Source organism: Cuculus canorus, chromosome 15, assembly GCF_017976375.1.
Source record: "Cuculus canorus isolate bCucCan1 chromosome 15, bCucCan1.pri, whole genome shotgun sequence".
In the NCBI taxonomy this organism is placed as follows: Eukaryota; Metazoa; Chordata; class Aves; order Cuculiformes; family Cuculidae; genus Cuculus; species Cuculus canorus.
Genome location: NC_071415.1, coordinates 12952599 through 12973649, shown reverse-complemented (window position 1 = coordinate 12973649; position 21051 = coordinate 12952599). Strand labels below are relative to the sequence as shown.

The 21051-nt window shown below is 45.1% G+C and overlaps 1 protein-coding gene across 4 annotated transcripts in view; it reads right to left on the bottom strand.

Annotated features, from left to right (window-relative positions):
- Nucleotides 1–22: 22 nt before the first annotated feature.
- INTS1 (integrator complex subunit 1) overlaps nt 23–21051 on the bottom strand; it is a 29377-nt gene continuing 8348 nt past the window's right edge. The window contains exons 15-47 of one of the 4 annotated variants that reach the window (XM_054080844.1): nt 20405–20501; nt 20000–20091; nt 19634–19694; nt 19055–19252; nt 18669–18798; nt 18305–18484; nt 18064–18213; nt 17313–17492; nt 17036–17140; nt 15909–16076; nt 15448–15559; nt 14871–15032; nt 13535–13681; nt 13029–13127; nt 12555–12679; nt 11605–11859; nt 10747–10906; nt 10002–10142; nt 9413–9593; nt 9206–9329; nt 8560–8678; nt 7433–7520; nt 6583–6809; nt 5696–5819; nt 5095–5228; nt 4509–4701; nt 4121–4248; nt 3534–3646; nt 2838–2951; nt 1884–1954; nt 1254–1345; nt 1028–1137; nt 23–614 (exon numbers count right to left, since the gene is read on the bottom strand). In XM_054080844.1, coding sequence (XP_053936819.1) covers nt 499–614; nt 1028–1137; nt 1254–1345; nt 1884–1954; nt 2838–2951; nt 3534–3646; nt 4121–4248; nt 4509–4701; nt 5095–5228; nt 5696–5819; nt 6583–6809; nt 7433–7520; nt 8560–8678; nt 9206–9329; nt 9413–9593; nt 10002–10142; nt 10747–10906; nt 11605–11859; nt 12555–12679; nt 13029–13127; nt 13535–13681; nt 14871–15032; nt 15448–15559; nt 15909–16076; nt 17036–17140; nt 17313–17492; nt 18064–18213; nt 18305–18484; nt 18669–18798; nt 19055–19252; nt 19634–19694; nt 20000–20091; nt 20405–20501 — 4496 coding nt within the window. In that variant the 3' untranslated portion in view covers nt 23–498. Of the gene's footprint in view, nt 615–1027; nt 1138–1253; nt 1346–1883; nt 1955–2837; nt 2952–3533; nt 3647–4120; nt 4249–4508; nt 4702–5094; nt 5229–5695; nt 5820–5913; nt 6333–6582; nt 6810–7432; nt 7521–8559; nt 8679–9205; nt 9330–9412; nt 9594–10001; nt 10143–10746; nt 10907–11604; nt 11860–12554; nt 12680–13028; nt 13128–13534; nt 13682–14870; nt 15033–15447; nt 15560–15908; nt 16077–17035; nt 17141–17312; nt 17493–18063; nt 18214–18304; nt 18485–18668; nt 18799–19054; nt 19253–19633; nt 19695–19999; nt 20092–20404; nt 20502–21051 lie in introns of those variants that run through there. The other 3 variants (XM_054080846.1, XM_054080845.1, XM_054080847.1) reach the window with 3 other exon arrangements.

The window sequence follows — 21051 nt, the reverse complement described above, 5'->3', positions numbered from 1 at the left end:
ATTTTAATTAAAAAATAAAAAAAAAAAAAAAACAAGAACACCCACACCTAGAAAACAAAGCCACTAGAAAACAGTCTCTCCCCCTGCACAGATCTGCATGTTCCCTCCAAGACAGAGAGTGCAGAGACTTCAAGTGCAAGGGCCAGTGCTCCCTTCTGCTCTCCCAGCAGCTCAGCCTTCTTGGAGAGAGGAAAAAAAACAAACAACAAACCAAGAGCCACTGCCCCAAGACTCCATGAAGGAAGTGGTCCCTGTTTGGCACAATGTTCAGAGATTTTTCTCCCACAGTAATGGTGTCTTAGCCAGACAGCTCGATCCTTGCCCTTTCTGATCTTCAGTCAGCACGCTCTCCTTTTCCAGCACAGTGTGACCTGCTACATCACATCTTTGATCCTCCAGTACATGAGCTGAAATACAACCTTCTTACAAGGTTTCAATGCAGCTGATGAGTCCAGTTAAATTAATTCTTCAGGAAGTGAAGCTCCCAGAAACACATGTTCATATCATGGCCTCCATGTGCAGAACCTTCAAGGCCTCCGAAATCTGAGAGCTGGTGTCGATCTGGCCATACATCCCCACCAGGAAGGCCCTGTGCAGTAACACTGCTGCGTGTTCTGTGAAAGGGAAAGATAGAATGAGGGTTGACCCAAGAGCTCTGACCTGTAAGCAAGAGCAATTTACCACCAAACACTGGGATGAACATTTGCAGCTGTCCAAAAAATTCTTTCCTTCCATAACAAAATGATGCAACCCACCCTTTAATAGCTCCGTGGGTATGTGATCACAACTCAGAAAATCATAAGGGAGCAAATCTACTTCAAGGAATCCTTCGTTGTTTCTATTACAAAATTCCCTTGTGATGCTCAGACCAAAGCTACTATTAATATAGCTCACCTGGGTGTCTGATGGCCTGGCCTAGGCAACACTGATCATTGGCAGCTTCCCAGGGAGGCTGTTCCAGCACAGGAGCCCAGCTTTGACCATTGTGAGGCCAAGCTCAAACCAAAGGTGGCAGACATCAACTTACCTTGGCAAAGGAGGGTGTATTCAGGCAGGTTCCTCAGCGCAGTCTGCACCACCTCAAAGTCTCGGCTGCCAAGGCAGTACATGAAAGTGGGAAGGAAATCTGCAGCAATGCTGGGAGTAAAACATGACAACGTTGGCACAGTCCGGATCACAACCAACAGGTATGCAAAGTGGGCCATCAGCGCCCATCAGTGACTTGGGATAGCCTAAGTTCCAATGGTCCTCACCTGGGGTTGTTCTGAATGGAGCGCAATGCCAGGCTAAAGGCTAGATTTCTGCAGGACTCCTCTGATGAACTCATCAGCTTCTGTAGGTTCGTCTGAAAGAAGATGCACAATTTAGGGTCATGGGGCCATCCAGGGAGCACAAATTCCTCAGGCTTGTATTGCTACCCCTCCAGCACCAATCCAGCCCAACACACATCCAGCAAGTACTGCCTGAGACGGGAAATCCCTCTCTGTAAGAAGGATTATCCTGTTTTTTAGTACTTTAAAGCACCCTTCTGTAATCTAGTTCCACGTGGAACACCTGAGTTTTCCCTAGGCTCCAGTCCTTGACAGAGCTGTTGCGCTCTCTCCTTGTCCCAATAGTGGTAGGAGGACAGAGGGTTGATTCTTCCTCTGACATAAAGAGAAGTTAAAGTGGATGTTGGCAGACCCAGTATGCAATGGAGAGAAGACAGCAGGGAAGTAAATACTGCCCGCTGTCCGAAGGCCTAACTAAAGAGAAATTTCTCCTAAGATGCAGCAAGAACCACCGAAAATGCAAAGGAAGGGAAGTACTTAAAGAGGCTACACAACACAGACTCTGGTGAGAATGTCTTCCTTCCATTGGCAGTCTCAGACACTAATACTCACAGCAAAAAAGGAGAGAATTTCTGGCCTCCGCCTGGACATCTCGTCAATGTCTGTCAGCACCTCCAGTATGTCTGGTGAAAGACACAGGTTGAAAGAGGTGACTAAAATTCACTGATCCAGGAAAGGATCTTTTTCTTTTTCCCTACAAATGCAATCTCTTGAGGAGTCAAGTTTTCCCACCTACACTCAGAGCTTCTATCAATAAAGGCATTCTAAAAGGATGAGAACAGGTGGGTCATGTGCCACATCAGCACACCCCGACCTGCTCAGGCACAGGTCACCAGCACTGTCACACCATAGGCAAGAGAAGCAATGGAGTGGGGTGGGAGGTTTCAACTCCAGAACAGCTTCTTCTGTAACTGAAAGGTCTTCACAGAAAACCTCTTAAAACCAGTGTCCAGGCAGCATTTCTTCCCTCTATTTCTAGCATGGAAGGAAAACTGTCACCCCAGGTTGGAACACTGGACACCTCTGATTTAAGAAGACCTTTTGAGAAGTAGCATGTTGTTCCCATATGCAAGGTAATATGATTTTCTTCTATGAAGGCCATTTAGGGATTTCTTAAAAAAAAAAAAAATTACTGCTTCTAGTCAGTCTGGTATTTTTATATCATTAAAGAAATGGCATTCCTATCTGCATTCCAGACCTGGCTCAACATAAACTGCAGTGCTCCTAGAATTACTCATACTATCTCCCAGAGATCCTTGAAGAGCCCTAGAGCAGAAGCAGTTGCAGCACTGTTACCAACTAAATGATAACAGCATCACAGGAAGCCTCTGTCACAGAGTCACACAAAGTTATGGACAAGTTCATCCAAAACAAAACCACATCCTAACTGCTGGAGACTTCCAAACACAAGACTGAAACAGGAAACTAGGCTGTGGATAACAGGTAAGTAACAGGGTTGCCAACTGTCTGCATTTGCCCTGTACAGCTCTGCAAGTCATCACTTACCCTCAACTGTTTGGCCTCTAGAGAGCCTCTTCATATACGGGGCCATTTCAGCTGGCGTGAGAGGAGTGAAGAGAGACACACTGACAAGGGGCAGAGAGCCAGCTGCTGCTTCTTCTGGGCAGGTGAGAAAGAGAGAACAGGTCACTCCTGACAGTATAGGCAGTTTTAACAGGGAAACAGGCCTAGCGTTCCCCAGCAGTACAGTGGTGTATCATGAGCTGACCAGCAATATTGTAATACAATTCCTGGCTCTCAAACAGTCTTCAGCCTCACTGCACCTTCTGGTACCCCTCAGCAGATGCAAAGAGAAGGAATCTTCCTAAGCTGTTTAAATACTGAATAATTTTCCCATGCATGTCGTAAAGAAAACAGTGGAGAAGTGGATGTACCCTTAGGGTCTCTTAATAGGTCAATCCTGAAGGCTGAGGAAGGCAAAATCCATAATGAAACTTGCCCTTGTTCCGAGCTGTTCTTCTGCTCCAGTAGTGATACCACTGACAGGAAAAGAAATTAACCCATCCCAGATACCGGTTCCAAATTGCTAAGTGTAGAAGTGCCATTCTCCACTCTAAACACTCTTTCATTGGGCTGTTACAAGAAGAATGACCACAGCATACAGCCCATAAGAGCATCTGTGCTCCAAAACATACCGCAGGTTCACCTGCTGGGATAACTCTTCCCTCCTCTCAGACTCACCATCTTTCTCTTCATCAGAACCTCTGTCCGAGACACCACTTTTACTGGGTAGACTCAGCCCAGCCAGGAGGGACTTCAGCATTGCTAGGTCACTGTTGTCTGATGATAAGTCACTGGGGGAAGAGATGGCATGTTTAGCTTTCTGTTTAACAGAAAGGGCACAAGGACAAGTAGAGCACATATATGTACACTAAACCAAGTAGTTTTTCAGGAGAAACAGATTTTTCCTTTCATCATAACTAGAACTCAAACGCATTTTCCCCTACCACCACCTCCGATATCTGTAGGTGGGATCCTGCAGCCATTGTTCAGGGAAAAGACTCTCCTACTGGCACACTGGAAATGACTGCAGGGCACTACAATGCCTCAATAGGATGTTTAGGCCATTATATGAGTTGAAATCATCATCTGACTTCCTCGGGCTCAGTCTTCACCTATAAAAAGCACTCTCATCTCAATAGAGACTTAAGGGAGCTGAGGGTGAAGAATGCCATATTAACAGCCATTTTGCTCTTGCTGTCTTCTGTCTGATTAGCTCACGGCAGCGTGACTGCTAACCACAGGCTAACAGGAGTAAGTAAGCTTACTGGAGTGGATCCGAGTGCTTCTGCAAGAAGGAGACAGCTGCCTGGGCATTGCACGTGATGTACTTGTGGATAAACTGGACAAACTTGCTGATGAAGGCAGCTAGGTGCCGCGAGGATTTTCGGTAGTTCTGAGGAAGGATTCAGAAGATATGAGTTAAAAAAAAATGCAGTGCTACACTGCCCCATCTTGCACCTCTGTGTACCAGGAGTAGCTTCTTGAGCTCCTGTCTGAACTTTAAGCTCTCCAAGGTACTTGACACACTTATTTGTCTTTAGGTATAAGGTTTTCCCTTCAAACGGGAGAGAGCTGGGCTGGCCCTGCGCTACATGAGCTTCTCCCTCTAGTGGCTGGAACCCGCGCATGGAAGAGGAGCAGAAACTTTCCTACCAGTAGCAGACGGATGAAGGACAGGAGACAGTCCCATAGTGCCGCCTGGTGCTCGTTCTGAAAGACCTGCGGCTGGAGCAGCTCCAAGATCCCCAGGACGTGGATGAAGAAGGTCAAGTGGTTCTGCTGCCTGAACTCCTGGAAATTGAGGTGAACACGGCCGTGCAGCAGTGCTGCAATCATTGGCAAGTGCCTGAAATACCAAACAGTAGAAAATAAAAATCTAGTCTCTTTCTAAAAGAGTTACACATTGTCACACTTCAGTTTCTAGAAGTGTCCCTTATGCTCTCCCAGTGTTCTGGATTTGATCCTTGTATCCATAAAATCAGCAGGCCCCATTTCCCACTCATGTTCTGTTCTGTTTTCCAATTTCAAGTGACTGTTTCCAGACAGACACAAAGCCAAAAGAAGTGCTGTTGCATTATAAAAGATATAACTTCGTGGCCCTTTCTCTTGATTTTTGTACACAAATGTGTATTCTGTCACAATCATCATGATTGCTGCAAGTTCTTTCCCTTTCTAGGACAAGGGTAGATGCTTTTTAATGAACTCCAGCCACGCAGAGGGTGAAAGCGGAGAGTGGTACCTAAGAAGTAGGATGGGATGAGCCACAGCTAGCTTCCTGCAGGCCATATTGGCATCCCACACACGGCTTTCGGATGACTTGGAGTCACTGGTGTCTGCGAGGAGGTTAATGAATCTGTGAACCAGGGCATCGAGCTAGAAGAAGAGTAATGAGTAAACAGTTAGGAAGTTTAAACCACAATCAAGCCCCTGGCTCTTCATCAGCGCTTCCCAATTCCTTTCGAACTACAGAGGGGGTTAAGTTATTTTCAGGTAGAATCTGTGAGCAGATGCGATGTTCCAGCTGGCACAGGATCTGAAGTCCACACTCCCTACAGACATCAAAGCGGGATCAGACGCCTGGACGCTCATGCTTTGCACAAGTCTTTGGAACACAGAAGCTTGTGCAGCTTATGCTATTTTATAGGACAGTGCAAATTAAACCACACCTCAACTCTATTCCTGAGAGAGCAGGTAGGGAAGGTGCAGCGGAAGAGCAAGGTAAAGAAACCAAAGTAATCCGGGAAGATTTTGCCAGTCCTCTCCTTTTAGACTGAGCATCAAAGTAGCATCAGCTCTGGGTACAGCACTGAAAAGGGGCTTTCCTTTGCCTCTAACTTCACCTTGCAAGTGCTACTGTCTCGGGCTCCTTCACTGGTGAGAAGCATCTCAGGCATAGGCACAAGGAGCTCGGGCAGTTGCAGGTATATCTGAAGCAGAAGGTCCTGGCAGCATTTCCCCACAGAGCTGAAATGAAAAAGGGAGAGATCAGCCTCTGTTACTACGTTCTTGCAACCAGCAAACATTCCAGACCGACCGTGCCAGGGAACTGCAGTTTTCTAACTCCTGATGGTCTATGAGGATCCATCATTATACCATCAGGAGTTAGAAAACTGCAGTTACAACGTGACGCAGGACAAGAAAGTTCTGCTTAGGGCTCCAGTGGAGAGTTTCTGCACACAGTACTTACGGTCGTCCCATTCCAACTGGAAAAGCAGTCAGATCAGCCACCCTCCACAGATCCCTGGCACGGTCGGTACTGGGAGGCAGTACAGCACAGTGGCAACTGAGATTACTCAGTATCTTTTCTAACACCATCATAATCAAGGTTAGAATTAGGTCAGTTTATTTCACTACCATGTCCTGTTAGGAAACAATCTAGTCTCCATTCAGCTTTATAGCAATCAGAATGGTCAGAACCAGGATGCATTCTGAACAGTGATTCAAGGCATGAATAGACAAGAAATCCCACGGTAGGAACTGTGAATAAAAAAATAACCATTGACTAAAAAAACCAACTCAAAACCTAAACCAAATGAAAAAAAAATACCACCACAAGCACAATGAAAAAAACAACCACAAGCATGGCAAGCTTTATTTCCTGAAGTCCTAAAAGCAAAGGGCCTCAAAACTTTAAAAGTCACCTTCCTGACCCAAGTACCGTAAGCACCATTTAAAATGACAAGTAACTACAATTAGAGAAGACAGTGCACTCCATTTGCAACCTCACCTGCTTCCCCACTGCTGGATGCAGCTGGTCAGGTACTCTGTTACTTTTTTGATGGTCTCAAGGTCCCCATGAGAACAACTGAGCAACAAAGGCAGCCGAGACTGAATCAGTGTACAGGAGGCCTCTTCCGTGTTCTCGTATCTGGTTTCTGCTTCAGCCAGGATCAGTTCCACCATGCTGATCAATTCTGATGCCTTTAAGTGGAGCACAAATTCCTCACGACGCTTCTGTAATGCGAGAGAACACCCAAAATGAAACCAAAATGAATCCCTAGATCCTTAGCTCCTTCTAGTCACACCTTCCCCAACTGGAATGCAACATCTCTTACAACTAGACTTAAGAACTGCCCCCATCTAGCACTCAAAGTGCACAGCTCCAAATGAAATCTCTTCATCCCTCTTATGAATTCATTTCCTTCCATCCCAATATGTTTGATGGGTCAAAAACCATAATTCAGTCACCAAACCAAAGAAACTCCTCTGTGGAAAAGAGATGCAATCTCCTTTTCTTGGTAAAACAGAAATTATCCCACACTGTTTTTCAGCCTGCTTACTTACAAAGCCTGTAGCTTTGTGGATAGATCTTTAATAGATATTGTGGTAACTGCTGCAGGAGCTGCAGAGGAGATATCAAGCGGGCAAACTTATATGTGTTCATTTCAGCTTTTTGGACCCAAAATTACCACTATAATATGTAACATAGCAGAGCAGCTAAGTGATCAGCTGAGATGCAGGCAACAAACTTGGCACGCTGCACCCGCAGCACTCCTGGCCACAGAAAAATCAGGCATTGTGAAAGCATCGCCTCTCGCTCCATCCAGAGAGGAAACTTGGAAGAACTGAACTCCTACCTGAGGAGTTCTTTGGTCTCTTCCCTGCCAGATCCGAGGAATGTGAATACAGGCCCACAAGAAATCCAAGGATGCAGTTGGGTCAAACCTGCCAGAAGACAAAAGAAGACACATCTGCAATTAGAGTCAATGTAGTCCTCGGGCGGCACACAAACACATGGTAGCGTCCCTGAACATAATGAGTACTGTGAAGAAAGAAACATCTGCAAATGTAAAAATAGGATACATTAAGTCCCATGAAGGGGTTTGGTTCTGTTCCCAGATTATGACTATTTGCAGTAAGCACAGCTCAGGGTATGGAGCTGAACAAATGGCATTCAGCAAGTGTAGCAGCTACATAGTCTTGCACCACAAAGGCAGAAGTTGTTCATCAACACAAACAATTGGTAGAATCAGGCCATGACCTTACTGTCCCACGTACAAAACATGTTATCCTGGATTGCAGAAATTAATGGAATTATTAGTGAGCAAGAGGTCATTAGTAAAATAATAAGCAAACTGAAATACTGGTAGCTTTAGAAGTATTGCTGCTTTAGTCATGCCCAGGATTACCACTATTAGGTGTTAGAATTTCCTGGTCCATAAGCTTAACAAGTTTAAGCAAGACATTACTACAGTGTCCCTTCAGCATTTGAGAGCAGTGTACAGAAGCTGAGAGCTCAGGCTGTTCCAGAGATCAGAACTGGGAGCTTGATGCCAGGAAGAGGGTTGGAGAAAGACTGGTAATCAAGGTTACTACAACCAAAAGATCCAGCAGAGCCTGCCCAGGTACACAGACTGCCATCAGTTTGCTAGCCAAGCCATCTTTCAAACCCCATGTTCATAAAGATCATCAACAAGTAATGCTAAACAGATTTACCCAGTAATTAGAACTTCCTGTTTAGAACACAGCCAAATCTTTATATGCTGCTTCCATCAAACAGCAGGTAATATTTATATCAAGGTACACAAATCAGCATGACTGAAATCAGCATCCCTCTCACAAATCCTCTTTTTGGCTGGGTTATATCTCCTGGCCAATGCACCATAGAACGTGGCAGCTCTTGTTCCCAGCTTCTGTTTGTTCTCTTGCAGACACAGAGTTGCTCATCTCAAAACTCCTTCTAGGTCCAAAAAACAAGACTCACCTTTGCTCCCGGTTTCTGCAAAGTAGAAGCCTGATGCACTGGTGCAGCGTGGTCCAGCTGGACTGGTGAGTGAGAAGAGCCAACAGATATGGGCGAAAGGAGGGCACCTGAGACCCTGCCTGAAAGGGCAAAACAAGGAAGAGATGTAATAAGCAGATCCTCGCTGTCAGGTGGGTGTAGGAGATACTACGTATATCACAGAAGGATGACAATCCAGGCAGGCAGACAGCACAGAAGACAACACATTGATTTAGGATATGAACTGCAGTACTTTCTAACAGAATGTGGCATTAGCCATGAAATTCAGTTTTAGTCTTAGCTTCGGCATAGCATTCTGGGCAAACTATTTACCTGTCTGAAAAAATACCAGTGAAAACACAGCTGTCTGGGCTGTTATGGGACTATGTTGTGTCTGTAACGCACTTCAAAATCCTGAAAAGAACACAACTGAGGAAATGCAAAGATAAGATGAAACACAAGCCTTGCACTGAGAAGGAGGCACCAAAATCCCCCTCCTAGTCAGCCTGGAACTGGAATAGCAACATGTGGCAAAACAAAGCTACCCCTTGCCCTGCTTCCAGGTGCAGGTTAAGTACCCCAGAAAGGAGGTTTTAGCACAGTAGTTTCTCTTCCCAAGAATTCTTACTTTATTCCAGGAGAACAGTAGCTTCTGCTGGAGATCAGGGCAGCTGCTGATCACCTCCGGGTCCAACATCTCCAGCCAGTCATTAAGAAGGCCAGAGGAGGGCCCTAGCCAAGCTGCTTCAGTACTGAGGAGACAACAAAGCTAGTATCAATGGTGATGTCATGAACATGGACCTACCAGTGAATTCCCATCATTGCCTAGGCTCACCTGCAACTGTCCAGCTCCTTCTTCACTGGGGTTTCTTCTTTGTCCTGGAGCAACAAGGAGCTCACCACAGCAATTGGTTTCATTGCAGGAAATCTGGCAGTGGTCTCAACAGTAGCTGAGAAGAGGACAGTCAGGAGTTCCTCCAAGTATGGAGAGTGAGTTTCAATCAGACCTTGAAGGACTAGCAAAGGAAGAAAGATATCACTCACTAACTTCAGTATGTGATGAAAGCTATGGAGCCTTATAAGAGTATCATGAAGGCAAGCAGTTCAATGTTCCTGAGAGCCTGGCTCAGTAAGGAAGAGGGAAGCCACTTTTATCTAGGACAGTAGGCCTCTATTTCTCATTTTGTTAGTGAAAATTGACACTTAGAAGAGAGACTTAATCCCAGCCCCAGATCACAGTTTATAAATGCACATACCAGTGCAGGGGAAGGAGGTGATAGAAGACAGGACCAAGTTTTGACCAGTTCACATTTTCTGATCCAGGCAGAAGGCAGCTTCCCGCATCCTGCACAGTAGGCACTCCCTTACTAGGCTGGCAGTTCAACCCAGTGCTGCAACAGGGAAGGAGAGCAAGACAGCCATACCTTTGCTGATGAGCTCTGGCTCCACGTTACACTTCTCTCCTGATTTCAGGGTTGCAATGATGGCACGGACTGTGGAACTGATCAAGTCAGGGTCACGACGGAAAGTCAGAGCTTCTGTGAGATGCAAGAAGCCACCTCGAACTGCAAAGAAATCAAAGCATTGGCGTCACAGGGCCAAGCCAACCCCGACATCAGGCTTCCCTTCTACTGATGCCCCATGTGCCTCCAGGGCACAACTACTCAAACATACAAACGCATTACACTCTAATGCCATTTTACTCCCACCAAAACCCCTAGACAGCTCTTCTGCATCTTACAGGGACGTGGCTAAGAGAAAACTCTTATAACCACAAATCCGTTCCCATGTCCAAGTTCTTGGTCATAGCCTCTTCCTCCTAATAGATGGCAGATGATAAAGCAACCCTACAAGTCACGGTTTGACCTTGTTCCAGAGGCATTCTTGCATTCTCATCTTTCAGGACTACAGCAAGCACAATTTTTTCCTGAAAGAGCTGCTGCGCTTGATGAAATGTTACCAGGTGTCTACTGCAAACCTTCAGAGCTAAACCACTTGTATGCATCCTCATGGAGTTTACATAGCACAGTACAAAACCCTTCTTCACTACTCCTAAGCATAGCACTCCAAAAGGCAGCCCACTCTTTCTGCCCTGGATGCAGCTTTGTTCCTGCCCCTTTCTTGTCCCACTTAGTCTATTGAGTCCCATAAGCTGCACAATGCCAGTACCATCACTGATCCTGTGCCTTGAGGAGTACTGCACAGCAAAGGCCTTCAGCTGTGCACGCAGAGGACCATCTTCTACTGCAGGGTTCTCCAACCACTGCAGCATCTGCATGAGGACTTTGAAGAAGAGCGAGGAAAAGGCAGTGTCTTGTGGCATGCAGCGCTGGGGAGAGGAGCCAAAAAGACTTGCTTATACACATTTCAAGAATACAACAAAGATAGCAGGAAAGATACAGATAGTGGCACATACTGCAAAGAATACATAGAATGCACCTACACTGTTACACCACAGATCCCTCAAACCAAGGCAGCATCTTCTAGTGTACAAATGCCAGGCAGAAGACTGAAGTCACACACACAATACCCCTCCCAGCAGGATAAAGGGTGACTTTGTGCCTTCTTTAACGATGATGAAAGAAATGAGATTTAATTGGATAAATCTCAGCCTAGTCTGAAGATGTCTTTGAGAATTACAGACTTCAGCTCTCAAGTTGTCTGCAAATGCCTTAGCTTTCAAGACATGCTCATGCCACAAAATACCACAGACCAGAGATCCCAAAACGAACAGAGAACCACAGCTGCAAAACCACAGTGCTGCACAGTTAACAGACTAAGTATTATATATCTGACTCTGTGTAAACCCAAATTCTCAGCAGTGCTAGGCTAATGTGGCCAATTTGCATCCAGATGCCCATGTCCAGGCAAACTGAGTCCCTCTGTGTCACGCTCCCGAGACTCCATTTCCAGCATTACACAGTTAGAGGGTCTATACACAACAGAGCAGGTGCACTGTAAATTTTCTGTTTCCTCCCCACTCCTCTTTATTCAATGCTACAAGGATTCTTGTCCTACACTGCTCACCTGATATTGGTACAGCTGGCGCATCAGCGGGCAGGAGATGAAGTGGTTGCGATGCATTGCCATCACCAACGCACCACTGTGCGGTGAGTTCATCAGTGCAGCTACTGCCTGGAGGAGTCGTGCTGTGATCCCGGTCACCTGAGCGTTCCCCTGGCGGACGCGAGCCAGTTCCTGCCCCAAGGCCTGCTGAAGTGACAGGGCAAGCGGGCGCAGGTTTGAATTCTGCCATCGTGGGTCTGGATTTAGTGGGAAAAGCTGGTAGGATACAGAAGGGAATAAGATTATGAGAGCAAATGAAAGGACTTGCTATATCATAAACATCCTGAGGCAGAGGAGTGATTAACTTTGTACAATTTGTGGACTAACTGGAACCTTCTGAGATACAGCTTTTTCAATATTTTAGTGCTTGGTACAGGAACAGGCACAGCATCTTTGCAACCCCAACACAACTATCAATATTGACACCACGGGGGAATCACCATTCTACCCAAATACAGGCAACCAACTTGGCCAATTAATTCCCTGTAGGCTCCTTCTGGAGTCAATGGAGAGAGGGAGGCTCTGCAAGCAGACAAGCCAGAGCACAAATACTGTTTGCACACAGCTTTGCTGCCAAGGCCCTTCGAGCATTTCACAAATCCTTCATCCACTGCTGAGAGGAGAGGCACTATGCACAGAACAAACAAGGTGCAGAGACAGTAACATGCTAGTAGGCACTGACAGCATTAGGCATGATCAAAAGCCACATCATGTTCAAACTACATGAGAAAAAAAAACCCTTCCAGTATCAATCCCAGCAGGCTGTAATGGTGCAGCCTCATTGCATGCAGGGCTTTCACACTTATTGCCTACAGACCCTGCAGCAGGAAGGGGTCAGAAGATAGAAGAGAAATGGATTTTGTAAAGCTGCTCCAGAAAAGTAACTGATCAGCTAGATGTTATACCAGTACCTGCAGAAAGATGCCAGCTAGATCATCTTCTGGGCCCAGAACCCGCACCTGGCTTAAGGCCCGGATCCGACTCTGGCCTTGAGAGTTGTCAGGACTAGATTTTGACCTTGCAGTCTCAGCGCTATCTGCAAGAGGAATAAAAGAAAAGAAAGCAAACTGCTGTTACGGTGGCCAGCATCTGGAGCCTCAACAACAAATTACCTTCAGCTTAGAGCCTTTACTTAGGAATTTAATAGCTTTTATCTTGAGGCCAAGCAAGACCTATATCCCCTATCAATCAAAACAACTCATTTTAGTAAACACAAAAAATATTGGAACAAGAAAACTCTAGGAAGGACTGGTGTCCAACTGTAGCTTGCTGATAGATTGCAACACAACTCCTCTTGGAGACTGCTTTTCCTGTCCCTTTCAACAGCAACAGAATTTTGGAAGATGACTTTGATATTCAGAAGCTTAGGCTATCCCAGACAGTACCTCGTCGGGCTGGTAAGGAGGCCGTGAGAAGGGAGTGGAAAGTCTGGCCTCCTGTTGCTCCTCTCTCATGCTGAACTTCCACAAGATGAGCCATGTAGTCTGAAAAAGGAAAAAATACGAATACATCATCATCTCACCCTTTTTAGTAAAGCAGGACAGAATTGGTTGCTGCTTGTACAGCTCCCACAGTGAAGAGAATTTGCTATTCCTATGCACTTTACGAACACAATGCTTCTAAGCCTTATTTCTTTCAGAAGTTAGCCTCTAGATTACTTTTTAGTCTCTGTACAATCCAATCCACAAAATTATTCTCTACCTCAGGAAACACAGTCAAGGGCTATCCAGACAAGCTCTAAAGAGGTGCCTACAGTGAGAACAGCCTTCCAGAGCAGTCTAAGCAGTTTGCTGAACTAGTTTGGATTTTTCCAAGGAAGTCTCAGAAGATACTCATGAAAACTGTTCAAGAAAAAGTAAAATGCCTAGTCAGACTCCTGTGAAGCTCTTACTCTTGTCCATGATGTTCTGCTCCAGTGTCTGTGGATCATGAGATACTGCCTGATCCAGGTACTGCAGAAGTTTGCTCATGCTGGAAACTGGGATTCCAAAGGACTGAACAAAGAGAAGCAGCTGCTGTGGTTCCAGGTCCTGCAGGGCTGAAATAGACAAACACTGAGTCCTCAGACCTCTCAACTGCTCATACAGGGTCATCTTTATTACCTGATCTTTGTGCTTTTGGCTGGACCAGCTGTGACACATTAATGACAGGGCTACAGAGAGCTTAAAGCCAGAACCCTGACAGCTGTCTACTACATTTTCTTTGCTCTGCAAATCGTTGTCTTCTTATTGCATCTTCCAGTTAATTCACTCACTGGCTAATTTGATCTTCTGTTTAATTTGATCAAAACCTCAGGAACCCAATCATTCATATTAAAAAATAACTTCCACCCTATCTGTTGATGACTGCAGGCAGGAATTATTGAATAATTCAATCACTGGCTACAGAGAACTGTCATTTAATTAGTGAGAAAGGGACAAAGGCTCTGAATACCAAGAAGAAAAAGAGCACTGACGAACCATGCAAGGACAAAAGTAACTACAGGTATAGCTTAAATCCTTCAGATACTGCTTTCCATGTTGCAAGCACACCATGCCCTCTGGAAGCAGAGCTGGGCCTGTTGTTCAAGGGACTGCATAACTTACTTCAATCTGAACTGTTTGAATTGAATGCCATCTTTGTTACAAGTCCTCCATTTCATTTAGAATAATTGAAAGCACAATACAGACTCACTCCCCTACTTTAACTGTAACAGTGTCTGCATATAAAAGCCACCCAGATCCAGCTCTTGGATCAAAGTAGGAGGAACTGCCTTCCAGACTGCAGTAAGGAGCTCTACCAAAGGCACTGACCTCTTCTTCAGTCTGAGCTTTCAGCAAATTCTGCTTTTAATGCTGTGGGGATTAACCTGTGAGTCTGAGGTTAGTGAGGTTATATCTGTTGTGAAACCCTTGGTACGCAAACTATGTATCATGGCTGAGTAGGGAATCATCCTGGGACATCCCAGAACACTCCCTGCCTGAAACCAGCTTATATTCTGTACATCTGTTTGACTGCTCCAAGCAAAGAATCTACAGTATGTTTAGATTGCGACTGTCACAAAATCCAGAGACATGTTGCTTTATAAATCCAAGCTCCCTGCTCAGCTGCAGGGTCTGCGGTGGCTGATGACCCCACCCAAAGGTACTCAAGCAGGACGGCTTGGCGCACAGAGCATTTGAGCACGGAAGCCTCTCCCTTTCCTTTCAGGAAACTCTGAAACACTAACAAACATCCCATGGGCTCACCTGCATCCACAAGACGAGGGACCTCAGAGCGGATCATACGCAGCTTTAGCCAGTCGGGGAGCAGCAGAGCCTCCTCTGAGGTGTCAACCAGAAAAGCGGTAGGAAGGGGCTTTTTCTCCGGGAACCATATATCCAGTAAGGTATAAAAATCACTATCCCCTGCTTTAGAGTGGATAAAAAAATTATCTCCCATGTTCATAAGCACCTAGAACACCCTGCCCCTCTCTATACACCAGAACCCTTTCACATTCAAAGGTCAGAAACAATTTGGGAACAAACATTATCAAGCTGAAATGTGTACTACAAGAAGTCTGAGTCCTTATTGCTTAGTAGGGACAGACATCATGATTTTAATACTTCCTTCTGTCTGCAGAAGGCAAAAAAATAAGCCTGCAAATCCTTCACTCTGTGCAGCAATATTCTGATGGATCTTACAGCTAAAAACAAATACTGCAAAGGACAAGCCTGTGAGTAGAAGGATTAACACCAGCCTGACCTATTAGGAGACAGCAGATAGAGGAAAGACTCTCTGTATTGTCCATGCTCCCTTGAATAAATCTGAGCATACTTCACTAACCTTGAGGTGGCCCTAGTGTCAGGAGAATAACCATGGCATGAACCACAAGGATGTGCATAGTGGCTGTTTCCCCACTAGTCCAACGAAGGAACACCTGATCCTGGGACTCTGACTGGAAAAAGGCAGAAAAAACCACAATTAATAAAGACAAGGAGAGAAGGGAGAAATGTGAGATGCAGATAAAAGGAGAACATGAGAACGGACAAATTTGATCAGACCAAAGTTTCACCTAGCCCAATATCTCCAACAGTGGCATAAAAGATACTAAAAAAAAAGTTAAGAAAGCTTTTTATGTACACATACACTTAGCTCTCATACTATGCCAACCCCAATTATTTTCAGATCAAGAAATTCTTGAACCAGATGTGGTTTCTATGTACTCAGTAACCCACAATGTGCTTCTCTTTTGTTAACTTGTCCAATTTCTTCTACCCACTTAAGAAAGACAGGGAGGCACTCACCCAGCTATATACCTCCTCGCCCTCCTTGCTCTGGCGCATGCGTTTGATGTAGCGAGAAAAGATGGAGAGAAGAGCAACAAGCACTGCATCTGATTCAGCACTGTACGAGAGCTTGGAGAAGAGGTGAGACATGATGGTAGAGCGCTCCACTATGAGTCGGGCTACATCCTGCAGGCAGAAAAGATACATGAGCTCTTTAGTGAACAACAAAGCCAGGTTCTCCTGCTTCATTGCATCACACTCCCTAGTTTGCCTCATCAGTCCAGTTAACAACATCCTGGAGATGAACATGTGGAGTCCAGAGCAGAGCTGTCACAACAGGGAAATCACCAGTGCTTTGCATCTTGTCACATCTTACAGTGTCCTAAATCCTAGCACAGCTGCATTCTGATGCATCTCATAACAAGGTGAGCATTTACCGAGTAAAAATCCACATTTCTTTGAAGAAACAGATCTACTGGCTCTCATCATTTAACCTTCTCCATGTATCTAAACAGATTCATGCAGACAGAAAGAACATATAAGCCTCTAGGTCTGTGCAATCTCCAAAAGGCTGTTGTGAAGGATGCAGTTCAACTGACTTGAAAGCAATGAAAAAAAGCACCCAGCGATAGAAAAATAGAAGAAAAAAAATCACTGTATAAAAGCCAAACAGCCAAACATAAGAAAAAAAAAACCAAAAAAACCCCACCAGAACCTTTAAAAAAAAACCCCACCAGATACCTGATTTTGGTCATAGTAGAGTGCATATCCCACCAATAAGGTTCCTGACCTGCCATTCTCTCTTCAGAGATATGTGACTGCAGGTTTAGCGTTCACTTACTTGTGAAACGCTACCAGGTGATTGGATTTCCTTCAACTCACTATCCACTCTTGCAGTCCCCATACCATCTGAGATGGGCTGCTGGACTGGAGGTTATTGCTCTGATATCATTTCATGATATGAAACCGAAACACACAGGCTGCCTTCCAACACATCCTCAGAAACACAAATATGCAGTCATCAGATTCACATGCTCCCAAACACCTCACTGTGCTGGTATAGCAAGTCCCATGCCTACCACTGTCCTAAGACACACCAAGTCTCCTCCATACAATCCCTCTGCCCCAGGAACCTGACATCTCACCAAAGCGAGGTCATTGTGTTGTGCCTGGTCCTCCACTGGAGCATGCTGGGAGAGGTACACCAGGTAAGCACTGATGGTCTGGGGATCTGTCTCCATGTGGATGGCCTAGAAGGAAAATTCCTCTCATTAGAAATCAGAATTTAATGAAAACAAGCACCAGCACAAGAAAAATTCTTCTGCAAGCATAGAGACATGCTAATATCACACCTACATACAGACTGCTCAGGTACATGTTAGCATGAGCAGGACACCTACCCTTCTAGCTAGTAACGCCTACCTGTTGCAAGGCAACAGCTGTTGTGGCTCTAACGCTGTCAAACAGTGGCAGCCTCGGGAGGTCTCTCAGCAGCCACTGATACCCCTGCAGTAGTTCAGAATCACCAGAGTCTTCCTCCATGGGGTGATCTTTCTCCTCTCCATCACGCAGTCCCCCTTCTGACAGCACCAAGGACAAGCCCTGCAGAAGTCACACAGACAGAGCAATTGCATTTGAAGCCACAGCTGGACCACTAATTTCATACTCGTAAATATAATAGAAACAAGCTTCAAACATCATGGAACAACCCAAATGCAGCAAACAACAGGCTTCATACCTCATATAATGTGTTTGTTTGACAGCTGCCCTGCTTTAAGCTTCAGTCTTCTCTAAGCATAATCTTCCCAAGCTCTCTACAATTCTGCTTGCCTTGACTATGTTCTCATTCACTCATTTACATTCCCCACAGACAACAGCTGCTGCCAATTACTCCATGTAGCATATGAGCTGCCGAGTCTACACCTAAACTTCACAGGAGACATAGTAAAATCCAGCTCCATATTAAGAAAAGTACTACTTGGCTATTGAACAAAGAAGGGTCTAAACAGCAGCGAATAGAAGTGCATTTGATGGGGTTTGGAGATTGAAACAAGTTACTGAAGAAGGATAACATAAAACAATTTCACTGTGCTGGATCTGGACTCAAGAAAATCTAAGACTCTGCCCTGAGCTTCTGACAAACACTAGTTAAAAAGATTTTCATTTTGCTCACCTTCATGGCCAAGACCCTTGAGGCCACCTGGGAGGAACTCAAGCGTCGTAGGAAATAGTCAAGCACCTCACACGTTGTCTGTTCATCTGCTTTGGGACCCAACAGCAAGTCTTGCAACCGTCCAAGCAACTGCCTCTGTTTCTGTTGCCTCTGCCAAATGAGAAGTTGGCCTTCCCTATTAAATAAAATCCGGGATGCACAGAAAGTATATAACAGAACCGATCCCCAGGAGACTACTCACCTGGCGCTTCTTGGCACGCTGCTCCTTACTCTCGCCCTCCTCTTCTTCTTCACCTGAGGTCGACTCATCAGCAGCATCATGAAGCAGGAACTCACAAAGGCACTGCACAGGAAGGACATCCAAGGAGCCCTCGCTGGACTGAACCAGATCTGCCAGCCATGGCATTGACTGCGATGAGGCCTATGAAGCAGAATAGCAACAATGCAATATCAGAACATAGCTGCAGCACAGTGATCATTCAATTCCTGACTAGTAAATCACTTTCCCCTGCATCTTCCTTAGCTTCCTTTTGTTCCTCACTCTGCTGAAGTTTCAGAGAAAAGGGATCAGATCCCAACATAGCCAAGCTATCGAAGGAGCCCACCTGTCTCTGAATGATGTTGAGCAGAAAGTCAGGATGACGACTGCGACACAGAAGGTGGCCCAAGCGAAGTGACTGGTTGAGGCTTTTCACCTGCTCCAGGACATGGGGTGGAGGTCTTCGTGGGGGTCCCCTGCCAGAGAAACAAAAAGTTATCCACAGGCAGATATACCTTCACTCTGTGTTGATGAGGATCAGTCAGTTCAGTAGTGCGTGAGGGCCACATGCAGGTGACAACAGAAGGACAAGGACAAAATATGACGTACATCCCACGGGCTACCAAATCTCGGTGTTCTTGCCCACACCAACCACCTCTATGAGCAACAGGGTTTCATGACTAGTAATTACTGGCACTTCATGATGGCACCAGACTGCAGAGCGCTACTTACTGAGGGTCCAGACTTGTCAGCTGGGACAGCAAAAGGCTGCTGCTTTCTGTAATTGTTTGTTTTGTGGATGCAGCAGCCAGATGACCCTCAAATGCAAGAATCTCCTGTTTTTCCCTCTGGGAGATTTGAAGCTCACGATTAATCATCTCTGTGCGAGTCTCCTCATCCGTCAAGGTACATTGAGGATAGGCATAATTACTGAAAAAAAAAGTTAAAAAAGAAAATGAGTTCTGAATAGGCAAAGATAACTATGAACCACAGTCAGGAAGACCCAAGAACATCAGCTCTGTTAGGAAACATAGAAGAAATGAGGCAGCTTCCCAATGGCAGCAGGGAGACTGAGACCTTTTCTGCAAGGCACACCACAGTTACCCCTCCCTTTTTCTCAGCTTTATTCACTTGCTTATAATTCTGTTGGTGGAAGGCACCTTTCCCACTCAAACTGCGGTGTTGCTGCCAGCCAGCTTATTTTACGCCAGTCCCACTGGAAAGGAAGGAGCCAGATGGCACAAAGCTTCATACAGAAATATGTGGCTTTGGTGGCCTATTTGATCTATGCAGGGATTTAAGCACACTAACTTGGTCATGACCATTTCCATGAGCATCTTTAGAGAAGGGTAGTCCTCCCATGCAGCCAGACCTGCAAAAGAGAAGAGCAATCGCGGATAAAGGAAAAAGAGTGACAATCTTTATATATATTCTAACATACTCCAAGTTTGTGAGACACAACAAACTCACCTTGGAACAGCTCACTGCACTTAGAGCACAGATAACGTGATGCCAGCCACATGCTGGTCCAAACCCCAAAACTATGTGTTTTTACTCACACAGAGTTTAACTGCAGTCATTTCACCAACCCAGCACACAGGTAACCAGACCACAGCAGACACCACCCTGGCCAATTTTTGCACGAGAACTAGTACGCCAAGAAACATCCACACTCACCAATGTTTTCAGGATTGAATGCAGCCACTACAAGCAAGAGAGGCCAAGCTTTCCAGTAGAGGGTAGAAATGGCTAGATTTGGAGGCTGGTACCTGCAAAAGCCATCAAAACACAAGTGGTTGAATTTGGTTATTTAAGCCTATCTCAAGATGGCTTTTCTCCTTAGTCATGCACTATTTAGATTCAGCCACATCAGTTCAGGGGCTTAAAAAAAAAAAAAAGAGAGGGACAGCAGTATTCAGCTGAGTATTTCTGGAGTAGAAAGGAAAACTGAAAAGTTTTCCTCATGATTTTGTTATTACAAATTGTAATAAGAAAAATCATCTTAAGATCTATGAGCTAGTATTGCTAGTCACAAAGTGAAAATGAGCACGATCACAAGACTGTCTATGTGATAAGCCTTACCCTGGGGGTAGCTGGATATTCTCTGGATGGTGATAAGTGCACAGATTTAAGACTGCATCAATCAGCTGGATTCTTTCTACCCTCAGAACCTCAACATCTGGAGGAGAAGAGAAGGCTAAGCAAGTTATTGACCTGTCTACCTGGCTGAAAGTCCTTCAAGAAAAGCATCACAGTATAACAAATATTTTACTTCAAGCAACTACGTTACTGTGGGTTGTTCTTATGATATTACAGGAACAAAAAACCAATACCACTTAAAAAGCAGAAACACTTAAAAAAGCTACAAGTCAATATATAAGGATATCAAACTTTTCAGCTGCAATTTGGTTTAAATTCTTCATAAGGGCAGTTTTTTCCCAAATGAATCCAATGCGATACCTGTATGTTTTTCAGAACTTAGATACACTCCTTCAGGTAAGCAGTGAATCTGCTCAGAACTTCTGGGACTCAGAGGAACTGAAAATGCATTTCAACTTTGTTGCAAGTTTTCAGACTCGCTCTACCTTAACTCTGAGACTTCCAGTATTTGAAATGGCACAGCATTTAAAACGCTATACTGGGAGGCTGAGGACATTTTCACAGGATTCAACATTCAACAGCATTCAACACATTCAACAGCAAAGCATATTGCACTTCCACAGACCAGA